The sequence below is a fragment of the Leopardus geoffroyi genome, chromosome A3, assembly GCF_018350155.1.
Source record: "Leopardus geoffroyi isolate Oge1 chromosome A3, O.geoffroyi_Oge1_pat1.0, whole genome shotgun sequence".
Taxonomy (NCBI): Eukaryota; Metazoa; Chordata; class Mammalia; order Carnivora; family Felidae; genus Leopardus; species Leopardus geoffroyi.
The window spans coordinates 15318009-15337201 of record NC_059336.1 but is presented as its reverse complement, the minus strand read 5'-3'; the positions used below and the strand labels follow the sequence as shown (position 1 = coordinate 15337201).

At 46.1% G+C, this 19193-nt stretch overlaps 2 protein-coding genes across 2 annotated transcripts; both read right to left on the bottom strand.

Moving 5' to 3' along the window:
* Window positions 1-1972: 1972 nt before the first annotated feature.
* LOC123580128 (eppin-like) lies at window positions 1973-6572 on the bottom strand. The gene is made up of 4 exons (XM_045444450.1): window positions 6049-6572; window positions 4720-4851; window positions 2940-3107; window positions 1973-2289 (listed from the first exon to the last, which is right to left on the bottom strand). Coding segments are annotated over exons 1-4 (393 nt in total). The 5' UTR covers window positions 6140-6572; the 3' UTR covers window positions 1973-2287.
* Window positions 6573-8420: 1848 nt separating this feature from the next.
* LOC123580127 (eppin-like) lies at window positions 8421-15433 on the bottom strand. The gene is made up of 4 exons (XM_045444449.1): window positions 15103-15433; window positions 13005-13136; window positions 9217-9384; window positions 8421-8733 (listed from the first exon to the last, which is right to left on the bottom strand). Exons 1-4 carry the CDS (start codon window positions 15185-15187, stop codon window positions 8726-8728), a joined length of 393 nt encoding a protein of 130 aa, XP_045300405.1. The 5' UTR covers window positions 15188-15433; the 3' UTR covers window positions 8421-8725.
* Window positions 15434-19193: the final 3760 nt, after the last annotated feature.

Sequence of the window (19193 nt, the reverse complement as noted above, 5' to 3'; positions counted from 1 at the left end):
AAGAACAAAAAGCTTATAGGATATTTCAAGAAGATGGGGGTGAGGGGATGCTCTCCTGATCTAAAGAAGGAATGGTCTGGTAGTTAAGATAAAACACAAGTCAAATTTATTAGATTTGTCCACAGTCAGCAACAGTGACCTTCTTGCTGTTTGTGCCATTCCTGGCCCTAAAGCGCCCCATGGCTTTCACAATATTCATGCCTTCTTTCACCTTGCCAAAGATCACATGCTTGCCATCTAACCACTCAGTCTTGGCAGTGCAGATGGAAACCTGGGTATTGTTTGTGTTGGGTCCAGCATTTGCCACGGATGAGATGCCAGGACCTGTGTGCTTCAGGATGAAATTCTAACCATCAGATTTCTCCCCTTATAGACAGACTAGCTGCCAGTGCCATTATGGCATGTGAAGTAAAGTCTCCACCCTGGCCAATAGTCCCAAAATAATCCAGTGAAAGAAGAAAACTTTATCACCTATTTTTTTCCTCCCCAGTGTTCAGAGCACAAAAGTTCTCTGCTATCTTTGGTACTGTGTCTGCAAACAGCTGGAAGGACATGTGGCCCAAAGGGTTGCATTCCACCTTGATATCGAAGAACACGGTGGGGTCAATTGTGGCTGGATGGTGTCTGCAAGGCCTGAAGGACCTGTATTTTAGACAGCTCCTGCCCACCCCAAATGACCTAATGTAAGTGTTTGTCAATAGCATTTTCAGAAATACCCAACAGTTTAACCAGCCCTTTTTAAAGAGGGTGAAACTGAGAGATGTGGAGAGGAAAGGAATTACTGAACAGTAAGTGGACCCCAGACTTTCATTAGAGCCTCTTGATTTAAGTTGTACAAAACAATGCACTTACTCAAAAGATACATCCAGGTTTTGGTGTCGGTGGTGGCCAAACCTCCTCCTGTGGGGCTCAATCCTCAAGCCTGGCACCTTCTTATCTTGCCCAGTCCTTTGGGGACCCCTGTCATTCTTCCCCATGCCTTTCCTCTCCCCCATCCCTCCCCTCCCTATCCTTCCTCCTCCTTCTACTTCCTTTCCATATGTTCCAGTTATCTACCTATTGCAGCGAACAAAATTTCCCAAAACATTTTCTATTTCTCACTATTTTGTGGGTGGGTACTTTGGGAGGGAATCAGCCCAGTGGTGCTCTCCTGGGGTGTTCACCTGGTTGCAGCCAGATATCTGCTGGGACCACAATCACCTGAAGCTCTGCTTGGTGGAAGCTCATTCATGTGGCTGGGATGTGACACTGATTCTCAGGTAGAGCTTTTCTGGGGCTTTCGGCCAGAGCGCATGATTGGGCCTCCCCGGCATGGTTGTCTCAGAGTAGCTGAACCTCTTACATGGAAGCTGCTTCACACACACCCCCAACAAGCATCCAGAGAGGATCGAGAGCACTTTTCCTGGCCTAGCTTTGGAAGTCACACAGCATCATCTGGCTTTACTCTCCTGGTCAAAACAGTCCCAGCATTTGCCTGGACTCAAAGGGACAGGATGTGGACTCTACCTCTAGACTGAAGTATGTGAAAGAATTGTGAGTCCCTGCTTTCAAACTGTGTCTTTCCCTCCTTCATCCCTCCTCTCTTCCTCCTTCCTCTGCATCTTTTCTTTGCTTTCCCTAAGTCTTCCTCTCATGCCTCTCCCCACTTACCTTCTATTTGTAGTGACTGTGCTGGACTCTGGAAGTGTATCCTTTATTGAAAGCTCAGGGAACAAGTCTATGAGCCTTTTTGGAGATGGATCTACCATGAAGTTGATGGAGCTCAAGCCTCATGATCCCTCATCTGAGCAAACCTACTTCCATTCCTAAGCATCTTATGACAATTTTCCCAGGGCCACAGGGTCACCAGAGTTCCCATTTTGCAGGATTTCCATACTCCTCTCTCTTTCTTTTGGTGTTCCTGGAGGACCCAATGACTTCTTGTTCTCCGAACACTGCACAGGAGTAGATGTGAATTATTCATTCTCACAGATACCAGACCTCACAGAAAACTTTATTAGGGAAACTGGTGGCTTCTGAAGGATACATGGGGGCCCCGAGAGTTGAAGAGATAGGATCTCACACTGAGAAAGGGCCAAAGGGTAAAGGGCATTATGTTTGGAAAAAAGCTGAGCTGGAGGAAAGAGAGTAAGCAAATGCGGGGGTTCGGTTTTGGAGCAGCCAATGTCTTGGCAGCTGAGGAAGCCAATAAGAAGCATCAGTCAGGCACACATGGACAGAGCCCTGGATTACAACCAAGTTCTGGAGGTTGTTCTACTTCTCTTTATCCTGCCCAGGGAGTTGGTGACTCTGAAAGATAACAGAATAGAAAAGGATGAGATGCTTGGGCCATACTCACCTTAGGAACCAAATCCTATAGTTAATGGAAAGAAGGAGATGGGGTCATATTTATATCTTTTCACAGGAAGAGAAAACAGAAGTGGAGTGATTTTGGGGGCTCATAGGGTGATCATGTGCTCCGTCTTTTCCTGTCAAGACCCAGTTTAAGCCTGTTATCCCAATGTAGTAACGAATGGCATCCCCTTTCACTGTCAAATTTCTCTGTTTGGTCAATAAAGCATGTGGTTGTCCTAGCTATAATCACCTTAAAAAGGAAAATGAAGAGGACGGGTGATGGTGCATGGTGGCCAGCCCTGGGCTCTGGGCTGGTTCACTGGGCCTCCTTCTGACATGGTCTTGGGCACTCCACCACTTGTGCTTCCACTTTCTGCACCCCGTTTCCATCTCCTACTTGCCAACTTCCCTTTGACTACTGCTTCTATTCCCACCTTCTCTTTCCCAAAACGTCCTCTATTTACCCTTTGCAAGGTGCATTCTTATCTCACGATTGGACTGATTCTGTCAGCTCCAGGCCTGCCAACTTCCTGGAATGGACCAGTTAACACCCAGACCTCCCACTGGTGCAAGTGAGCTTGGGAGATGGGACCCCTGGGACTTACACATATCTGGGCAGATGGACCTGCAGACAGCTTCAGACTGGAAGTTGTTGTTGTTTCCAGCACAACCACCATAGGTGAATTTGGAGCAACGTTTGGTTTCCTTGTTGTACCACCAGCGTGGAATGAGGGCCTGGCAGAGGCCAACTTCCTTGGGCAAACTGCATACGTCTGCAGGGAGATTGCAGAGCAGTACTCTTTGGGTTCTGCCTTGCTAGAGAATATTCCAGGCTTGTGGATAGGCTTGGAACATTGTAAGGCATAATATTTTTAGAGCTACATGAACATGCTAAAAAATATTATGTTGCTATACTCCTCCATGCTTTTGCACATGCCTGGAGTCCATCCCTCTTTTGCTTACTAGGTGCAATCTTTTTCATTCCTCAAAACCATCCCTAGACATCAAACTCTTCGATGTCTTTCCTGGCCCTATTCCTCACTCTTTGCTTTTCTTTATTGCTTTTTTTAAATTTAAATTTTTGCTCTTCTTGTTTTCAATCTTGCACACATATTGATCACTTCTGTGTAATTATTTGTTCATATTTTCTGACTCCTCCATCAGAATGTGAGGTTTGCACCTTATGTTATTTTGGTACACCAGTTCCTAGCAGATAATTTGGCACTGAGAGGATGCTTTAGGAATATATATCTTGCACTTCAAGAAATACTTATCGAGTAACCATTTTGTTCACAATACTACAAAGTACAAATAGAGTTCTTTAGAACCTCACAGTCTAAAGCATAACAACAACAGTATTTATTAAAGTTCTTAGCACTTGACACATATTAACCTATGACCTTATGAGGTAGGTCCTCTTATGGTCCTCATTTTGCAGATAAGGAAACTGAGGCTCATATAAGCTAAGTAACTTCCCTAAGGAAGATGACATAGGGATTTGAACATAAATACTCTATTGCTTATAGGATCAAGACAAGATCCCTTACTCTGGCTGGCAAAAACCAACGTTGTCAGAGTCTTGCCTACATATTTCTCTCTCTTATCATGGGCACGCTTGCTCTCTGGTCTCTAGACTTTCTAGACTTGAGCATGCTATCTCCTCACACAGGACCTTCGCACATACTATTACCTGTGCCTGAAAGCTGTTCCCTCCAATTTTTGCCTACTTACAACCCATCTTTCTGATCTTATATCTTGGATCTTTTCCCACGAAAACCTTCTTGCTTCCCTGGATTATATTGAGTAAGCAGAGACCATCATGGGTGTAAGAGGCACCAGCAAATACTTGTTGAAAGAAAGAATGAATGAATGAATAGTCCTTGATGGTCCTCTTTAGAGCTCAATCATATGGGCACAGCAGAGTAGGAGTGTAGGAGGTCAAAAATGGTTAGGGAAGGCATCCTGGATTTATATAGACAAAGAGGCCTGGAAAGATACTTGTTTCTTAGAGCTATCATATCTCCTGATGCCATGTTGGCATTTGATAGGACCTCCGTGGTTCCTTGACATCTCAGAGGATCGCAGAAGAATAGCCAAGAGACCATGTGGTCTAATGCCTATATCTTTCTTACACATGGGGAAACTAAGGCCCATAAAGGAAAATCTCTGTTACTCACACCACATACCTAAATAGGGGAGAAAAGAAATAAACTCCATCCCAGTCCAGCACTGCTAGGATTTGTGTCAGGCAGAAGATGCATCCAGACTCTTGGTCAGAGACCAGCCATCATTCAAGGGGAGGGGTCCAGCAATGCCAGTGCTGATGGGCAGAGAGTGCGGGTCAGGAGTGAGGGCACTGGATAGTTCAGGGAGTTTGTGTGTTACCTTCATCGGGGTCTACACATTTCTTTGCACAGTTAAACTTGCAACACTTCATCTTCCCCGAACAACGTTTTTTCCTCCCACAGTGGTCGATTTCTTTGAAACTGCATGGTGGTTTGTTTTCGGGACACTTCTCTGAAGGAGAAAACAAGGGAAGAAGGGAGGCCAGAACCCTCCAATGCCAGGCCCAGAGCACCACTGCAGAGTTAGAGAAGCCTTTTTTCACTTCATCGTCCCCAGAGGTAGTGACCTTTAGATGGCACAGGATTTTCACACCACTGTCCCCACTCCCAACCCGATAACGACTCACCATGTAGTACCTACACCCAGCCCTACCCCCAACCCCACCACTCATAGGATGCTCTCCACTAGGACTACTCTGGTCACTTGGCTTTCTTGTATTTGGATGTTCCCTGGGTGGGGGCAAGAGTGCTGTATCTCCTCCAGGTGACTGAGATCTCTATTTGTGGAGTCAAGTGGCTGGACTTTGAATTCTGTGCAACCCTTAGTATGACAGGCATCATCTCTGGACCTTGCCTCTTTCATCTGCCTATAGAGTTGGTTTGAGGATTAGGTGACAAATCTTGTAAGCCATCGTCAAGCTGCCTGGGGCGTAATAATGATAACTGATATTAACGAGATGCTTACTGTGCCCTTGTCCTTTTCTCCTTAATTCTCATGACACCTCTATGGGTGAGTCCTATCAATATCCACATTTTATAAACAGAGGAATCTGCAGCACAGGCAGGTTATGTGAACCTTTCCAAGGTCACACACAGCTACTGAGGAGAGGAACCAGGATTTGAACCTGCAATGTATGGCTTCACTGCTGAGTGCTCAGTGTATTTTAGCTGCTACTTAAGGGATCTTCATACTTCCGCATTTCAAGGGACTTCCAGAGACCATTCTTTACTCCAAAAGCAAGGACCTTCTGGGGGTGTGGGTATGGGGAGACTTTTGGGGTTGCAACTGGGAGATTTAAAGCTGCTAAGGGTGGTGCTGGGCGGGGGGGGGGGGGGAGGGATCTTTCTTATAGGAAAGGTCCATAAGGTTCCAGCACCTTTTTAGTCCATCTTATGGCCCCCTGGTCTAGAAGGAATCCCTCTCATAATGACAGTGGGGAGTCTGTTGCTACAGACTCAGGTCCCTGTGCTCGTGGAATGCATCTGACCAGGAGTTTGGAGTCTGAGAGAAGGACTGAGAATATCTCCCTTTTCTCCTGCTCAGGGTCCCAGGCTGAAGGTGGAAGTGCTCCTCCTCTGTAGAATTCTTTGTTTCTCCCTCCCAGAAACTTCCGTTTTTCCACAGGGAGGGCTAGTCCCTGATACTTACTGCCAAGCAATCCCTCAACCAGCTCAGGCTCCTGAACTCTCCCCAGGAGGATGAATAGTGCCAGGACTGGCACAAATCCCAAGGGCCCCATTTTAAGAGCTACTGGCCTGGCTGCTGGCACGAAAATTAGGAACTGCTCCGCAGTAGCCCCTGCTTCTGATCTTTGGCTGTCCTGGCACAGGAGCCACACTTCCTGTGCCGGAGAACGCCAAGTCCCCGAGGCCACCGGTGGGAGTAGCTGGCACCCACAGCACCAACCCTGGGGGAAGGAGCTCTTGAAAAGCAGGTCCTACTCCTCAGCTCGCTGCGGCTCTCTGGCTCTCTGGTCAACCAGGGAGAGAGGCAAAGCTTGTCTGGGACTTCTAGACTCCCTTGGAGAAAGGGAAGATCAATTCCAGCATCTTCCATTTTCCAGTGGAGTTTAGAGATCAAGAATATTCCAGTTTTCTTTCCAGTCTTACCCTTCTCCTGACATGTCTATTTGTCTCCTTATTTTTCTCACACTTTATTTTTCTTCTTTCTTTTTTTTTTTAATTTTCCTTACATTTATTTATTTATTTTTGAGAGACAGAGAGAGACAGAGCACAAGCGGGGGATGGGCAGAAAGAGAAGGAGACACAGAATCTGAAGCAGGCTCCAGGTTGTCAGCACAGAGCCCGACGCAGGGCTCGAACTCACAAACCACTAGATCATGACCCAAGCCGAAGTTGGACACTCAACCAACTGAGCCACCCAGGCGCTCCTATTTTTCTTTTCTGTGCTTCCTCCTTTTGCTGTGTGCCTGCCTTTTTCTCTTTTCCTGTGAGTATTCTTCCGGGTCTCTTTCTCCCTGCCCTTCATTTCCCTTCTGTCCTTCTCCTTTTTCTTCTTTTTGGGCCATCCCTTTTCTTTAACCATCGTCAAAAAGTAAAGGTATTACCATGTGTAGCATGTGGGGAAGGAGACAGGTTTATCTCAGGTTGGACCAAATCTTCAGAAAGTATTTGTCAAGATCATGCTGCTTTGAGAGCAGGAGAGGATGCCAGCACTAACAGAAAGCCTCTATTATTGGGTGCAATTTGGAATGGTTGATGCAGGAGGGAAATAATAACTATCAGTTATGACATCAGAACCAGCAGCTATGGGGCATGAAGATTCTTCCATTGGGTTCTCCAACTTAAGGTTTGAAGGTTTAATAAGGCATGTTCTTGGCTTGCCTCTGATTTCACCTGTAGCTACAGGAGACAGACCTGGTACACATTTTTGTTTTTCCTAACCCACTTTTAGAAAAATTGAGGTGGGATTCACATCAGATAAGATTAACCATTTTTAAGAGGACAGATCAGTGGCTTTTTAGTACCTTCACAATGTTCTGTAACCACCACCGTTGTTAGTTCCAAAATATTTTTACCACTCCAAAAGAAGGCACCTTGTTGCCTCAATTGGAAGAGCATGTGACTCTTGATCTCGGGGTTGTGAGTTCAAGCCCCACGTCAGGTGTAAAGATTACTTAAATAAATAAAACTTAAAAAATGAAAGCAAAAACAAAAGAAAACCTTATACCTACTAGCAGTTGCTATTTCCCCCCAGCCCAATCCCATCGCTGGCAACCACTAACCTACTTTCTATTGCTATGGACCTACCTATTCTGGATACTTCATAAAAATGGATTCATACTGTAGGTGACCTTTTGTGTATGACTTTTTTTGCTTAGAGTAACGTTTTCGGTTTTTGTGGCATATATTAGTGTGTTGCTCCTTTTGTGGCCGAATGACACCCAATGCTTAGAGACAGCTTCCAACTTCAAGTGTCAGAGTCTCTACTTCTGTGCTATGGGTTTTCTCTGGCTCCCTGACATCTTGCTAAGCTTGCATGTGGAACAGTCTGGAAGAGCAAGGGCTTTAATACCCCCAGGCATCCAGGAAGGAATGGGAATCAATGACTAAATGACTCAACTGCCCCGTCACTGGAGATGAATGCAGACATTTGGACACATGTTCTACAGCATTCCTTAGAAGGCCCCTGGGAGAATAAGCTGCAGTTTCCCCCCACGGTAACCAGCTTATAGTCGACTCCTCTCTTGCCTGTATCATTTACCCGATCCCCACCTTGTGTGTCTTGAGAGATCTCCCAAGTAAACTGCTTTCACGCATGTCCTTGTCCCAGGATTAGTTTCTGGGGGATCCAAACTAAGGCAATGCCCAAAGACCTTTGTCTTAAAAGGGTCTTACAATTTTTTGAAGAAACAGAGGAGGACAATGTCCCTGGAGCTGTCAGCTCTCGAGAGCTGACTGTTTCCCCTCCCTTTCATTGTGTCACAAGAGGCCTCAGTGACCCTTTATTCTCTGCAAAGTGTAATGTACCAACAGATGTGAATTATTCAGCCTCAGAGGCACAGGACTACACAAAGTACTTTATTGGGGTAAATTGGGAGCTATGCAGGGGGCTCTAGACATTGGACATAAAGAAAAGAAGCATAGAGATGGGTCAAAACAGAATGATACCATGTTTAAGAGTCTGAGATAGAGGAAGGCGAATGCAGATCCTGGGGCTCCGTAAGGGGAAGAGCTGAGGTCTTGGAATGTGAGAGTAGAACAGTGGAAACCAGCGTGGACCATTGGTCAGGCACACAGACAGAGCCTTGGATCATGAGCCAAATCCTGGTGGTTGTTCAGGTACATCCTTAATGCAATGAGGATTATAAGCCTGGAGAGAATGTAGGACAGGACCAGTTAAGCACTTGGGCTCAGCTTATCTTCAGAACAAGTCTTGAAGTTATGCTCGTAGATCTTTGCACAGCAGATTAAAACAAAGTGGGTTTGCTTTGGGGAGCTATGGCTTCCTCCTTAAAAGCGGAATTGGCTGTGGTTGGGAGCAGATTGCTGGCAATCCAGCACTAATCTGGACGTCTTGTGACCTCTCTGAAGTTGGTCTCTGGGATTTCATCATGTCTGCATCCTCCTTCCATCCCTCATACTTGCCAGCTTTGATTCATGACCATGTCCCTTCCCAAACTCAATTCCCAGAAAGCTGCTATCCAACCCTCTGCCAGGTGCATACTTACCCCGCAAGTGGAGCTGGCTCTGCCAGCACTGGTCTGCCAAGGACGTAGCCAACCCTGAACAAAGCAACCAACACCCAGACCTTTCAGCATGGCCCTAATGAGGTTGGGAAGCCCCAGGGACTCACGTTTTTTGGAGCACATGTTCTGGCACATGTCTTTGGTTTGGAAGTTGTTATTGTTTCCTTTGCAGCCACCATAGATGAACCTGGAGCAGGTACCCTTTTCCTTGTCATACCACCAACGATGAAAAAAGGCCATGCAGGGGCCAGTTTCTTTGGGCATGTCACATATGTCTGTAGGGAGACCCCAGAGTTGAGAAATAAGAGTGTCCACCACTCAAAAAAGGAGCTGTTATTGTTACCCCTGGACACCACCAGAGATGAAACTGAGCAGGCTCCTTTCACCTTTCCACACCTCAGGAGCCCAGACCCATTGGTATATTGTGCACATTGTAGGGAGACCCCAGAGTGGAGCTGTTTGGGTGTCTGCATCCCCGGAGAACATCGGTCTCTCCCATTCCTTCTGGTCACTGTCCCTGTTATCTTCCTGAGAGTGAGGAGACTAATTTGAAGGCTCTGCTCCCAAATCAGTGTGTGTATTGACCTCCCACATTACCTGTCTTGTCCTTGACTTCCTCTTCTGTACAATGGGAATGCAAAATCTCACCCTGCTTGTGGCACAGAGCCATCCTGAGGTACAAGTGAGACTGCCTTCATGGCACTCGAGGTTGTGAACTCCTTGATTATATCTGAATGTGCAGCTTCTAGCAGTGCCTGGCATAGAGTAGCTGCTCAGTAAATACATCCTGAATGGATTAAAGATATGGAAGTGCCTTGGAAATGGCAAATTATAAACCACATACTCTGCCCCCTAAACCATGCCAGGAAGAGAGAATATGGGATCATGAGTAAAGGGGAAGTCCACTCAGGGAAGCCAGGGACTAGTATTTTAGATGGTCCAGCACCTTTCTTCCCTCAGTTAGCTTCAGTCCTGTTATGGGTTGGATTGTGTCTCTCCCTACTCACCCCGCCCCCATTTGTATGTTGAATCTTAATCCTCAGGATTTCAGAATGTGACCCTATTTGGAAATAGAGTTGTGGCAAATGTAATTAGTTCAGATGAGTTATACTGGAGTAGGATGCATCCCTAATCCAACAGGGCTGGTTTCTTTATAGAAAGGGGAAATTTGGACACACACACACACACACACACACAGAGAGAGAGAGAGAGAGAGAGAGAGAGAGAGAGAGAGAGAGAGAGAAAGAGAAAGATGTGAAGCTGAAGGCAGAAGTCTACAAGCCCAGGATTGCCAAATATTGCCAGCAAACCATCAGGGATTAGAGGAAAAGCATGGAACAGATTCTCCCCCTCACAACCTGAGAAAGAACCTGCTTTGCCAGCACTTGACCTTGGACTTGTAGCCTGTAGAACTGTGAGACAATATATTGTTGTTTAAGCCACCCAGTTTGTGGTCCTTTGTTGCTGCAGCCCTAGCAAATGAATGTAGATCTGAACTCAACTCTGAGTTCCATGAGGGAAAACTTCCCATAGCTGAACAGGCAAGTCCTGCTGATTTTTATCCTCCTCTTAGCTCACCTCTCTGACACTCTCTTTAAATCCTGGTGTCTCATGCCTGGGCTGTTGGGATAGCCTGGAACTGATCTTCCTGGCCCTGTCTCTGGCCCTTCTAATCAGTCCTTCATTCTGCCTGCCAGAGGGAAGCACCTACTGGACCTGAAACAAAGCTGGTCATGTCATTCCACAGCTAGGACCTTTACTTTGTGGCGAAGTCTTCCACTGACCCACAAGCCTTTTGTAGTCTGGCTCCCGCTTGTGGTTCTGCACCACCATCTGACACCACAGTACCATTTGAGGTACATGCTCCTGCAACCTCCAACACCCCATGGTATCCCACACCTCCACACCTTTCACTTTCATTTCCTCTGTCCACCCCGCTGTTGTTCATTAGCGACAGTCCCACTCTCCCTTCAAAACCTTCCTCAGACATCAGCTCCTCTGTGATGTCACTGACTCCAGTCTAAACCCCACACCCCCATAGCTTCCTGGACCGATCCTTCATTGTTCCACCATGCTTCTGAATCTCTTGTGCATGGTTTTCAATGGATTCCCTCCTCAGTCTTCTCCATGAGGTCATGAGCTTCCAAGGGAGCAGAGATTGTGTCTGATTTCATCTTGGAGCCCCATTCCTAGCAGGTGGTCTGGCATAGAATAGGATCTTGCAGAACGTTGAGGGTAAAACAAAATGCACCCTGACCTGAACCGAATAAGCCATTCATTGAGCACCTACTATGTGCAAGATGCTTTTTAAAATAAATATTTATTTTTGAGAGAGAGAGAGACAGACAGAAAGTGCCAACATGAGCAGGGGAAGGGCAGAGAAAGAAGGAGACAGAGAATCCCAAGCAGGCTCCACACCATCAGCACAGAACCCTATGTGGGGCTCGAACTCACGAACCTCGAGATTGTGACCTCACCTGAAACCAAGAGTGTGACACTCAACTCACTGAGCCACTCATGTGCCCCTCAAGATGCTTTAAGAGACAAAAGGCATGGCCTCTGCTTTTTAGGAACTCCCTAAACAAATAACTTAAGCTAATATGTATCACTTGGCTAAATTGCATCCAGGAATTGCTCTAAGCACTTCCTGTGCACCATCTTGTTTGATCCTCCAAATAGCCTTTAACATTGGTTCTTTTCTTATCTGGGGAAAGTGAGGAACAACAGGGGAAAGTTGTTAATTTGCCCAGGCTGGTGACAGACTAAGACTTGAACTCAGAAAACCTAGATTCAAAAACCCTCACCTTTAGGCAAAGGAACAATACACCATCCTCTTGTCTATTCTGCCCCATTGTCCATTGTCAAGTCCTGCTTACTTTACTGCCTAGACATCTTTCAAACACAGCCCACTCTTCTCCATCCCCTCAGCTACCTCTCTGGTCCAAGCTACCAATATCCTCTCTTCCTGAAATCCTTCAAGACATTCTGTTTCTCCTCTGCTAGTGATCAAACCCTGATCGCATCACTGTCCACCTCAGTGGATTTTCATTGCTCTTGGGATCAAAGTGAGATGCTAGCCCACCAGACCCTATCTCACCAGATCCTTTCCCTCATGCCGTGCTCATACACATTCTTGCTGTCTGGCCTCTCTAAGCCCCACCATTGAGCCTTTGTGCATGTTATTCTCTGTGCCTTGAAATCCCTCCCATCCACTCTTTGCCTAAATTTCCTACCCATCCTTCTGAACTCAACTTCAGGTTTGCTTTCTCAGGGAAGCCTTCCTTACCTCCCTGACCACACGAGTCAAATCCCATTATGACTCTCAGAGACACTCAATACATATTTGTTAAATAAATGAGTAAAGAATCTTTGATAGTCTTTTTGGAGCCCAAGAAGATGGGCATGGAGTTAAGATTGCAGGAACAAAGGAAAAACCCTCTGGTCTGCAGTAGTCAAGGGATGTTTCCTGGTGCTAAACTGAACTTAGAGAAGCAGAGAGGCAGCCCCTCAGCAACAAAAAGCTGGTAAATACCGATAGCTTACTTATCACTTGCAGCAACAATGTGCCAACAATGGCCACATGGAGACTAAGAAAATCATGAGTTAGAAATAAACAAAAAAAGAAAACCATAAGAGTGAAAGCAGCCAAGAGACTATCTGCTTCAATCCTACACTCACATTCTGTTTGGGGAAATCAAAGACCAGATTGGATGAAGATACTACCTAATGTCACACATAATATTAGGGGCAGTGATGGATGTAAATTACAGGTCTCCCCGTCCAGCAATCTTGCTGAAAGACCAGCCCTTAGTAAAGCAGGGATGATGCTACACAGGTGGGCAGAAGGTGAGGGTGTGGGCAGAGGGGCTGGTTATTCTGAGGCTCCTAGTATTACCTTGGTGGAGGTCTAAACACTTTTTTCCACAGCTGAAGATGCAACACTTCTTGTTGTCCAGACACTGTCTGTCCTTCGTACATTCATCCCTTTCTTTGAATTCACATTTCTCTTGGATTCTGGGGCATCTCCCTAAAGGAAAGGACAGTTTTACAACCGTGAATCTTAGAGGGCACAGTGTCCACTCTTCTCCCAACCCAAGGCAACTCTGTAAAGTCAGGGATGTTTGCTTTCTCTTTGCTCATCCACAGGAGTCCTTTTCCTTAGGGTGCTCTCATGTATTTCCAAGCACTGCCTACACTGACTTCCCTTCTGACCGCTCTCTACCTTCTTACCCCATCCCTAGTTCCACCCCTTAGCCCCATCCCCTCTAATGCAGGATTTCTCAAACTTGCCAGTCTTTATGATCATTATTTATGGGAGGAGGAGGGCTGTCCTGTGGGTGTTCAGCGTCTCGGGCCCCTATCAGTAGGGTGTTCAGCGTCTCGGGCCCCTATCCACCAGAAGCCAATAGCACTCTCCAGTTTAACAATCAAAAATATCTGCAGATATTGCAAATGTCCCCTGGAAGGCAAAATCGCCCATTGAAATCCACTGGTCTAAATTAATCTGGTCATTCTGGCCTGGTTGAGGAGTCAGTGTTTTGGAGTTCCTCCCAGGGGCGCTATTGCACAATGATTAATAACACTCACCCTGGCGTCAGAGAGTTGGGTTTTTAAATTCTACATCTTGGTTTACCACTCACCTCTCTGAACCTTGGTTTCTTCACTTGTAAACTTGTTTTAGCCTTACAAAGTTGTTGAGGAGGAAATGAGACAAAGTGCGTAAAATTACAATCATAGGAACTGATGCATAGCAATGTTAACTAACGTTTATCCACTGTTTACCATACGCCAAGGACTTTTCTGTGCATTTTAAATGCTATCTCAGGGCGCTGGGGTGTCTCAGTAGGTTAAGTGTCCAACTTTTGATTTCAGCTTAGGTCATGATCTCACAGTTGGTGAGTTTGAGCCCTGCATCGGGCTCTGTTCTGACAGTGCAGAGTCTGCTTGGGATTCTGTCTTTCCCTCTCTCTCTGTCCCTCTCCTACTCCTGTTCACACTTTCTCTCTCAAAAATAAACTTAAAAAAAATTTTAAATGCTATCTCCCATAATCCTCCTAGTACCTCTAAGAGGTCAGTTCTACTGACATCCACACTTTGTGCAGGAGGAGACTAAAGCGCATGGAATCTAACTAACTTGCCCTAGTTTATGGCTACTGAACAGTGAAACCAGAGTTTGGACCCACCATGTCTGACTCCAGATCTCTCTAACTCCCTACTTTCTGAGTGTTGACTAAATGGTAACCAATTGTCATTATTACTCTATAGTCATGGAGGATTACTGTCTTCAGTTCAAAGAAACTTCTGGATACTGTCTTTTATCCCAAAGGTAGGGAACCCCTGGGGATGCAGGAATACTTTATAAGACTACATTTGAAAGAATCAGGAGTTGATAGAGATAATATCCTGAGAAAGGAGGCTATTTTTTGTGGGGTAAGGGGAAGATCCCCTAGACTTCCCAGATTCTTTTTAAAAAAAATTTTTTTTTTCAACGTTTATTTATTTTGGGGACAGAGAGAGACAGAGCATGAACGGGGGAGGGGCAGAGAGAGAGGGAGACACAGAATCAGAAACAGGCTCCAGGCTCTGAGCCATCAGCCCAGAGCCCGACGCGGGGCTCGAACTCACGGACCGCGAGATCGTGACCTGGCTGAAGTCGGACGCTTAACCGACTGCGCCACCCAGGCGCCCCTAGACTTCCCAGATTCTTAAAGCCCCTCCCATAAATGCAAGATCCTGTGACTCTTCCTTCCACCCCCAATCGACCCTCTACTTCAAAGGGGCTGAAATTGGGGGTTGCCTCAGGTCCAGATTCTTGCATTCAGAGAGGGCATTTCCATAAAGGGGGAAATTGGAAGAAATATTCCAAATACCTCCCAACCTTGGACCAGGGCTAACATGGTGGGAAGCAACTCAAGTCTTAGCACCTGTTCCTTGTTTCATTCTCCCAGCACCCTCCCTCTCTTCAGCGCGAAGGCTGAGGCCCCACTACTTACTGGGAAAGATCCAGTCACCGAAACCCTGGACATTCACTAGAAAAGCGGATAAGACCAGGATGCTCAAAAGTCTAGAAGACGCCATTCTGAAGAAGAGCTGGCCTGTTCAGTGGTTCCAGAATATGAAAATGTCTGGCCAGCCTATTTCTTCAGTAGTCAGTATCTTGGATGTGAGAACTGGAGTCAAGCCAGACACCTCTTATCCTGCTGGGAACACCAAGTTCCTGAGATCGTCAATGTGGCCAGCTGGCATCTACAGCCCACAGCTCTGGGGAAGTCTTTTCTTGGATGGTTCATGATGCTCAACAGCCCGGGCTGGGCTAGGCCCTCTGGTCCACCGTGGGGTGTGGGCAAAGCTTATCTCACTTTCCATGTGAATTTAGGAGTACATGCCACCATCAGGGGTCTTGATAACTTTGAGAGTTATGGAATGTCCTCATTCTCCATTCATTTTCCACTTTATCTGCACACTAACTGCTATGCCCCTTTTGTTTATCTCTGACAATGTATCTCTATGGATGTTTTGGTATCTCTTTGTTTAGATGTGCTTCTCTGTGTTGGTGTCTGCCTTATTCTCTTTTTCTGTGGACTTCTCATGGTCTCTGTGTCTCTTTCTCCCTCTCCCACCATTTCATCCAACCTTCTCCCTTTTCTCTTGGGGTAGTTCATATTCTTTGACAAAGGCCAAAGAGTAAATATGTTACCACAGAGTGGAGTGTGAGGGAGGAGGAGCCTGTCAGCAGAATTTTCAGATACTGTTTGTCAAGGTCATATTGCTTTGAGAGCAGTGGAGAATGTCAGCAGAGCTTATAGTGAGTGTCCCCCATCTGGTACAACTTGTTGTCTGAGGAGGAACTGTAAAATGGGGAGGCCTGCCTGAGAGACCACACCCCAGTTAAAGTGCATAGACAGTAGAGTCGCTGGCTTCTGACTGGACTGGTGAAAGGGCCCTGGAGAGAGTGCTGGAGAATTTGGCAGCATTCCTACATGGACTCCACAATGCCTGCCAGCCAGCCAATCAGTCCCGGTAGAGGGAGAGACTCTCCTTAGAGAGTAAATGTTGTCTGTAGGGTCCCTGTTTCTTTCTTCAACTAGCTGTTGCACTTTGGGTCAAGTTGTTCTCCATTTGTCCTACATGATGGGCAGAAGCCAGACAAAGCCAGCTGCATCATCAGTGAGTGACTATATGGTCACAAAATTTAGGATCACAGACACAGCCCCCTGTGGGAATCTGTGGTGTGTGTCTCAGCCTATTGACAGTGATATTCTCAGCTAGGAAGGCCCGAGACACTCTTGGGGGCATATTTACTCAAAGTGAGGCCCACAGGCATTCCCTTGACAGACATGCCTCCACCACCACGGGGAAGCATTGTGGTTGGACCAGCCTTTGTGGTTCTTATTGTTATCACAGGACTTACCTCTGCCACACCATCAGGGAACTTCAGAGCACACAATTTATTATTACTCACAAGCCCTGGAGGGTATATGGCATGCCAGAAGGCCACACAGAAGGTTGTGGACAAAGAGAAGGGTAGGAAGTGTGGACCTGGGGCTCTCTGCCTTTATTAGGGTCCAAGGGTAGAATGTCTAGGGTTTCATGGATTCACTTTTTATTGGCGAATTTAAAGCACATAAAAGTGGGAATCAGGGTGTGGGGAGGGAGAAGCAGGGTCACTCGGGTGGTCTGTTATCTGGGATCCTCGAGGCCTTTCCAAAGGGGGAACTTCATGGGTGAGGACAGCCTGGTTCCTTATCTAGCTGTGTTGTTAATATCTGTGTTATACAGCTGGCGCTGCATTTATTCGATATGGATGTCTTCGAAATGGATGCCTCAGCACTCAAAAGCTTAGTGTCAGGCACTTACATTAAAATAAAAAAGCTGCATATCAGGCACTTATACCACACAGTCCAATCCCATCAGTTTCTGGATCCCACTGAACCCCACTAAGGGAGCAGGGAATAGAATTTTTTTTTTAATTTTTTTTTTCAACGTTTCTTTATTTTGGGGACAGAGAGAGACAGAGCATGAACGGGGGAGGGGCAGAGAGAGAGGGAGACACAGAATCGGAAACAGGCTCCAGGCTCTGAGCCATCAGCCCAGAGCCCGACGCGGGGCTCGAACTCACGGACCGCGAGATCGTGACCTGGCTGAAGTCGGACGCTTAACCGACTGCGCCACCCAGGCGCCCCGGGAATAGAATTTCTAATGAACCACCAAGATGTCTTCAGCAGTGCTGTCCCTCCCCTCTTATTCTATGTCCCTCCCATACTCAGGCCAGGAGAGAATACAAAGCTGAACCACCTGGTGCAAGGACGCTGAGGGCACACGTCCATTTCTTCATCTTAGAGGGGTCATAAGGCCCAGAGGAGTGCAGATTATGACTCCATGTCACCGAGTGAGTGAGTGTCTGAGATAAAGGTAAGAGGGAAAGGAGTATCTGAGTTCTTGTCAGAGGTCACTATGGAACCTTCTGATATTGGTGTGAATATGGAGTTGCAGGTAGGGAGGAATAGTGCACACAAAGGGGATGAAGGTGATGTCCATAGTGGGGACAGAAGCTAGGGACCCACAGAGACTGTAAATGTCCAAATGGTTCCCAGTACCCCAGGGAAGGCTGAATTCTTCTCTAAATTTTCTTGAAAGTAAATGAAAACTCAGAATTTCTAGTTGTTCTATCTATTCTGCCTTGCCTAATTTCAAGTCCCACCCAAGGGTCTCACTTTTCAAGCAGATGAGATGAAATTTATGTCTTGGGGGCCTAGGATGAATGACCTCTTTTGCCCCTTCCCTTACTCAATTTCTTGAAGAAGGCTGAGTAAGGATTCATGTGGATCTTTGCCCTCCTTCCCTTATCTCCTCTCACCGATGGTCAGTCATGGTGCCCTCCCTCTACCTCAGCCACACTTCTATTCTAGCACCAATCTGCTGGTCAGAATGAGGGACTCCAAGGGGTACCAAGGTAGATGGCCTCTACCTGGAGATTTCTGCTTGTTAATTAGGCCAAGACGTTGATCAAGCTTCCTGTGCCTGGCTTTCTGTGTTGTTTTCTGTGCCTCTAAGTGTATTACTGAGTTTCGTGTTTGTTTCCTCAAATAAACCCTGAGCTCCATTGAACAGGTCTGTGTCTAGGACCTAGTGTTTAGAACACTAATAGGGCCAGATATAAACACTCGGTGCAAACTACTGGATGAGCAAGGTAGCTATGTGGATAGATGGATGGCTCATAGTATGATGAATGGGAATATAGTTGGAAGAATACAAAGGATGGGTGAGGGTATCATGGATATTTGGGTGCATGAATGCCTGAACATGGCTGGGGGGATGAATGGCTGGGTGAATAAATGGATTGGATTGAACATAAGGATGGATAGGTTAACAATGGGACAAACGGGTAATTGATGGAAACTCTGAATGGCAGGTAAATGAGTGAATTATTAGGTGGATGGAGGGGAGATGGGTGTAGAAATGATGGAGACCTATGTTGACAGGTATGAGAGAATGTGTTTGTATGAAAGATGAGTAAAGGCTAGATATAAAACAGGCGGCTGGATATGTAGAAAGAAGGTGGGTGAGAAGGGTAAGTGGGTAGATATATGAGTGAGAGAATGGGTGGAAAGATCAATAAGTTTAAAGGTATTTCAATGCAAGCTAGGTGAGCGGATGGATAGGTGGTAAATGCTTTGAATGATTGGTGGATAGTGTAGGTGGGGTGGAAACATGAGTATATTGAAGAAAATATTAAACAAAGTTAAAGACAAAAAAAGAATTATGTACAAAATCAGTTATACTACTTTAAGGTAATACATTTGAAAATAGAGAGAAAATGGATCAATTTTAGCAACATATAAAAGACCAAAATTTATGGAGGAGGAGGTAGAGAGCCTATATGCACTGTAAGGTAAAGTACAAGAAAAAAATTAGTAAAAATAGGGTTGCCCAGGTGGCTCAGTTGGTTCAACACCTGACTCTTGATTTTGGTTCAGGTCATGATCTCACAGTTTGTGAGATCAAGCCCTGTGTTGGGTTCCAGGCTGAGTGTGGAGCCTGCTAGGGATTCTCCCTCTCTCTCTCTTCCTCTCTCTCTCTCTCT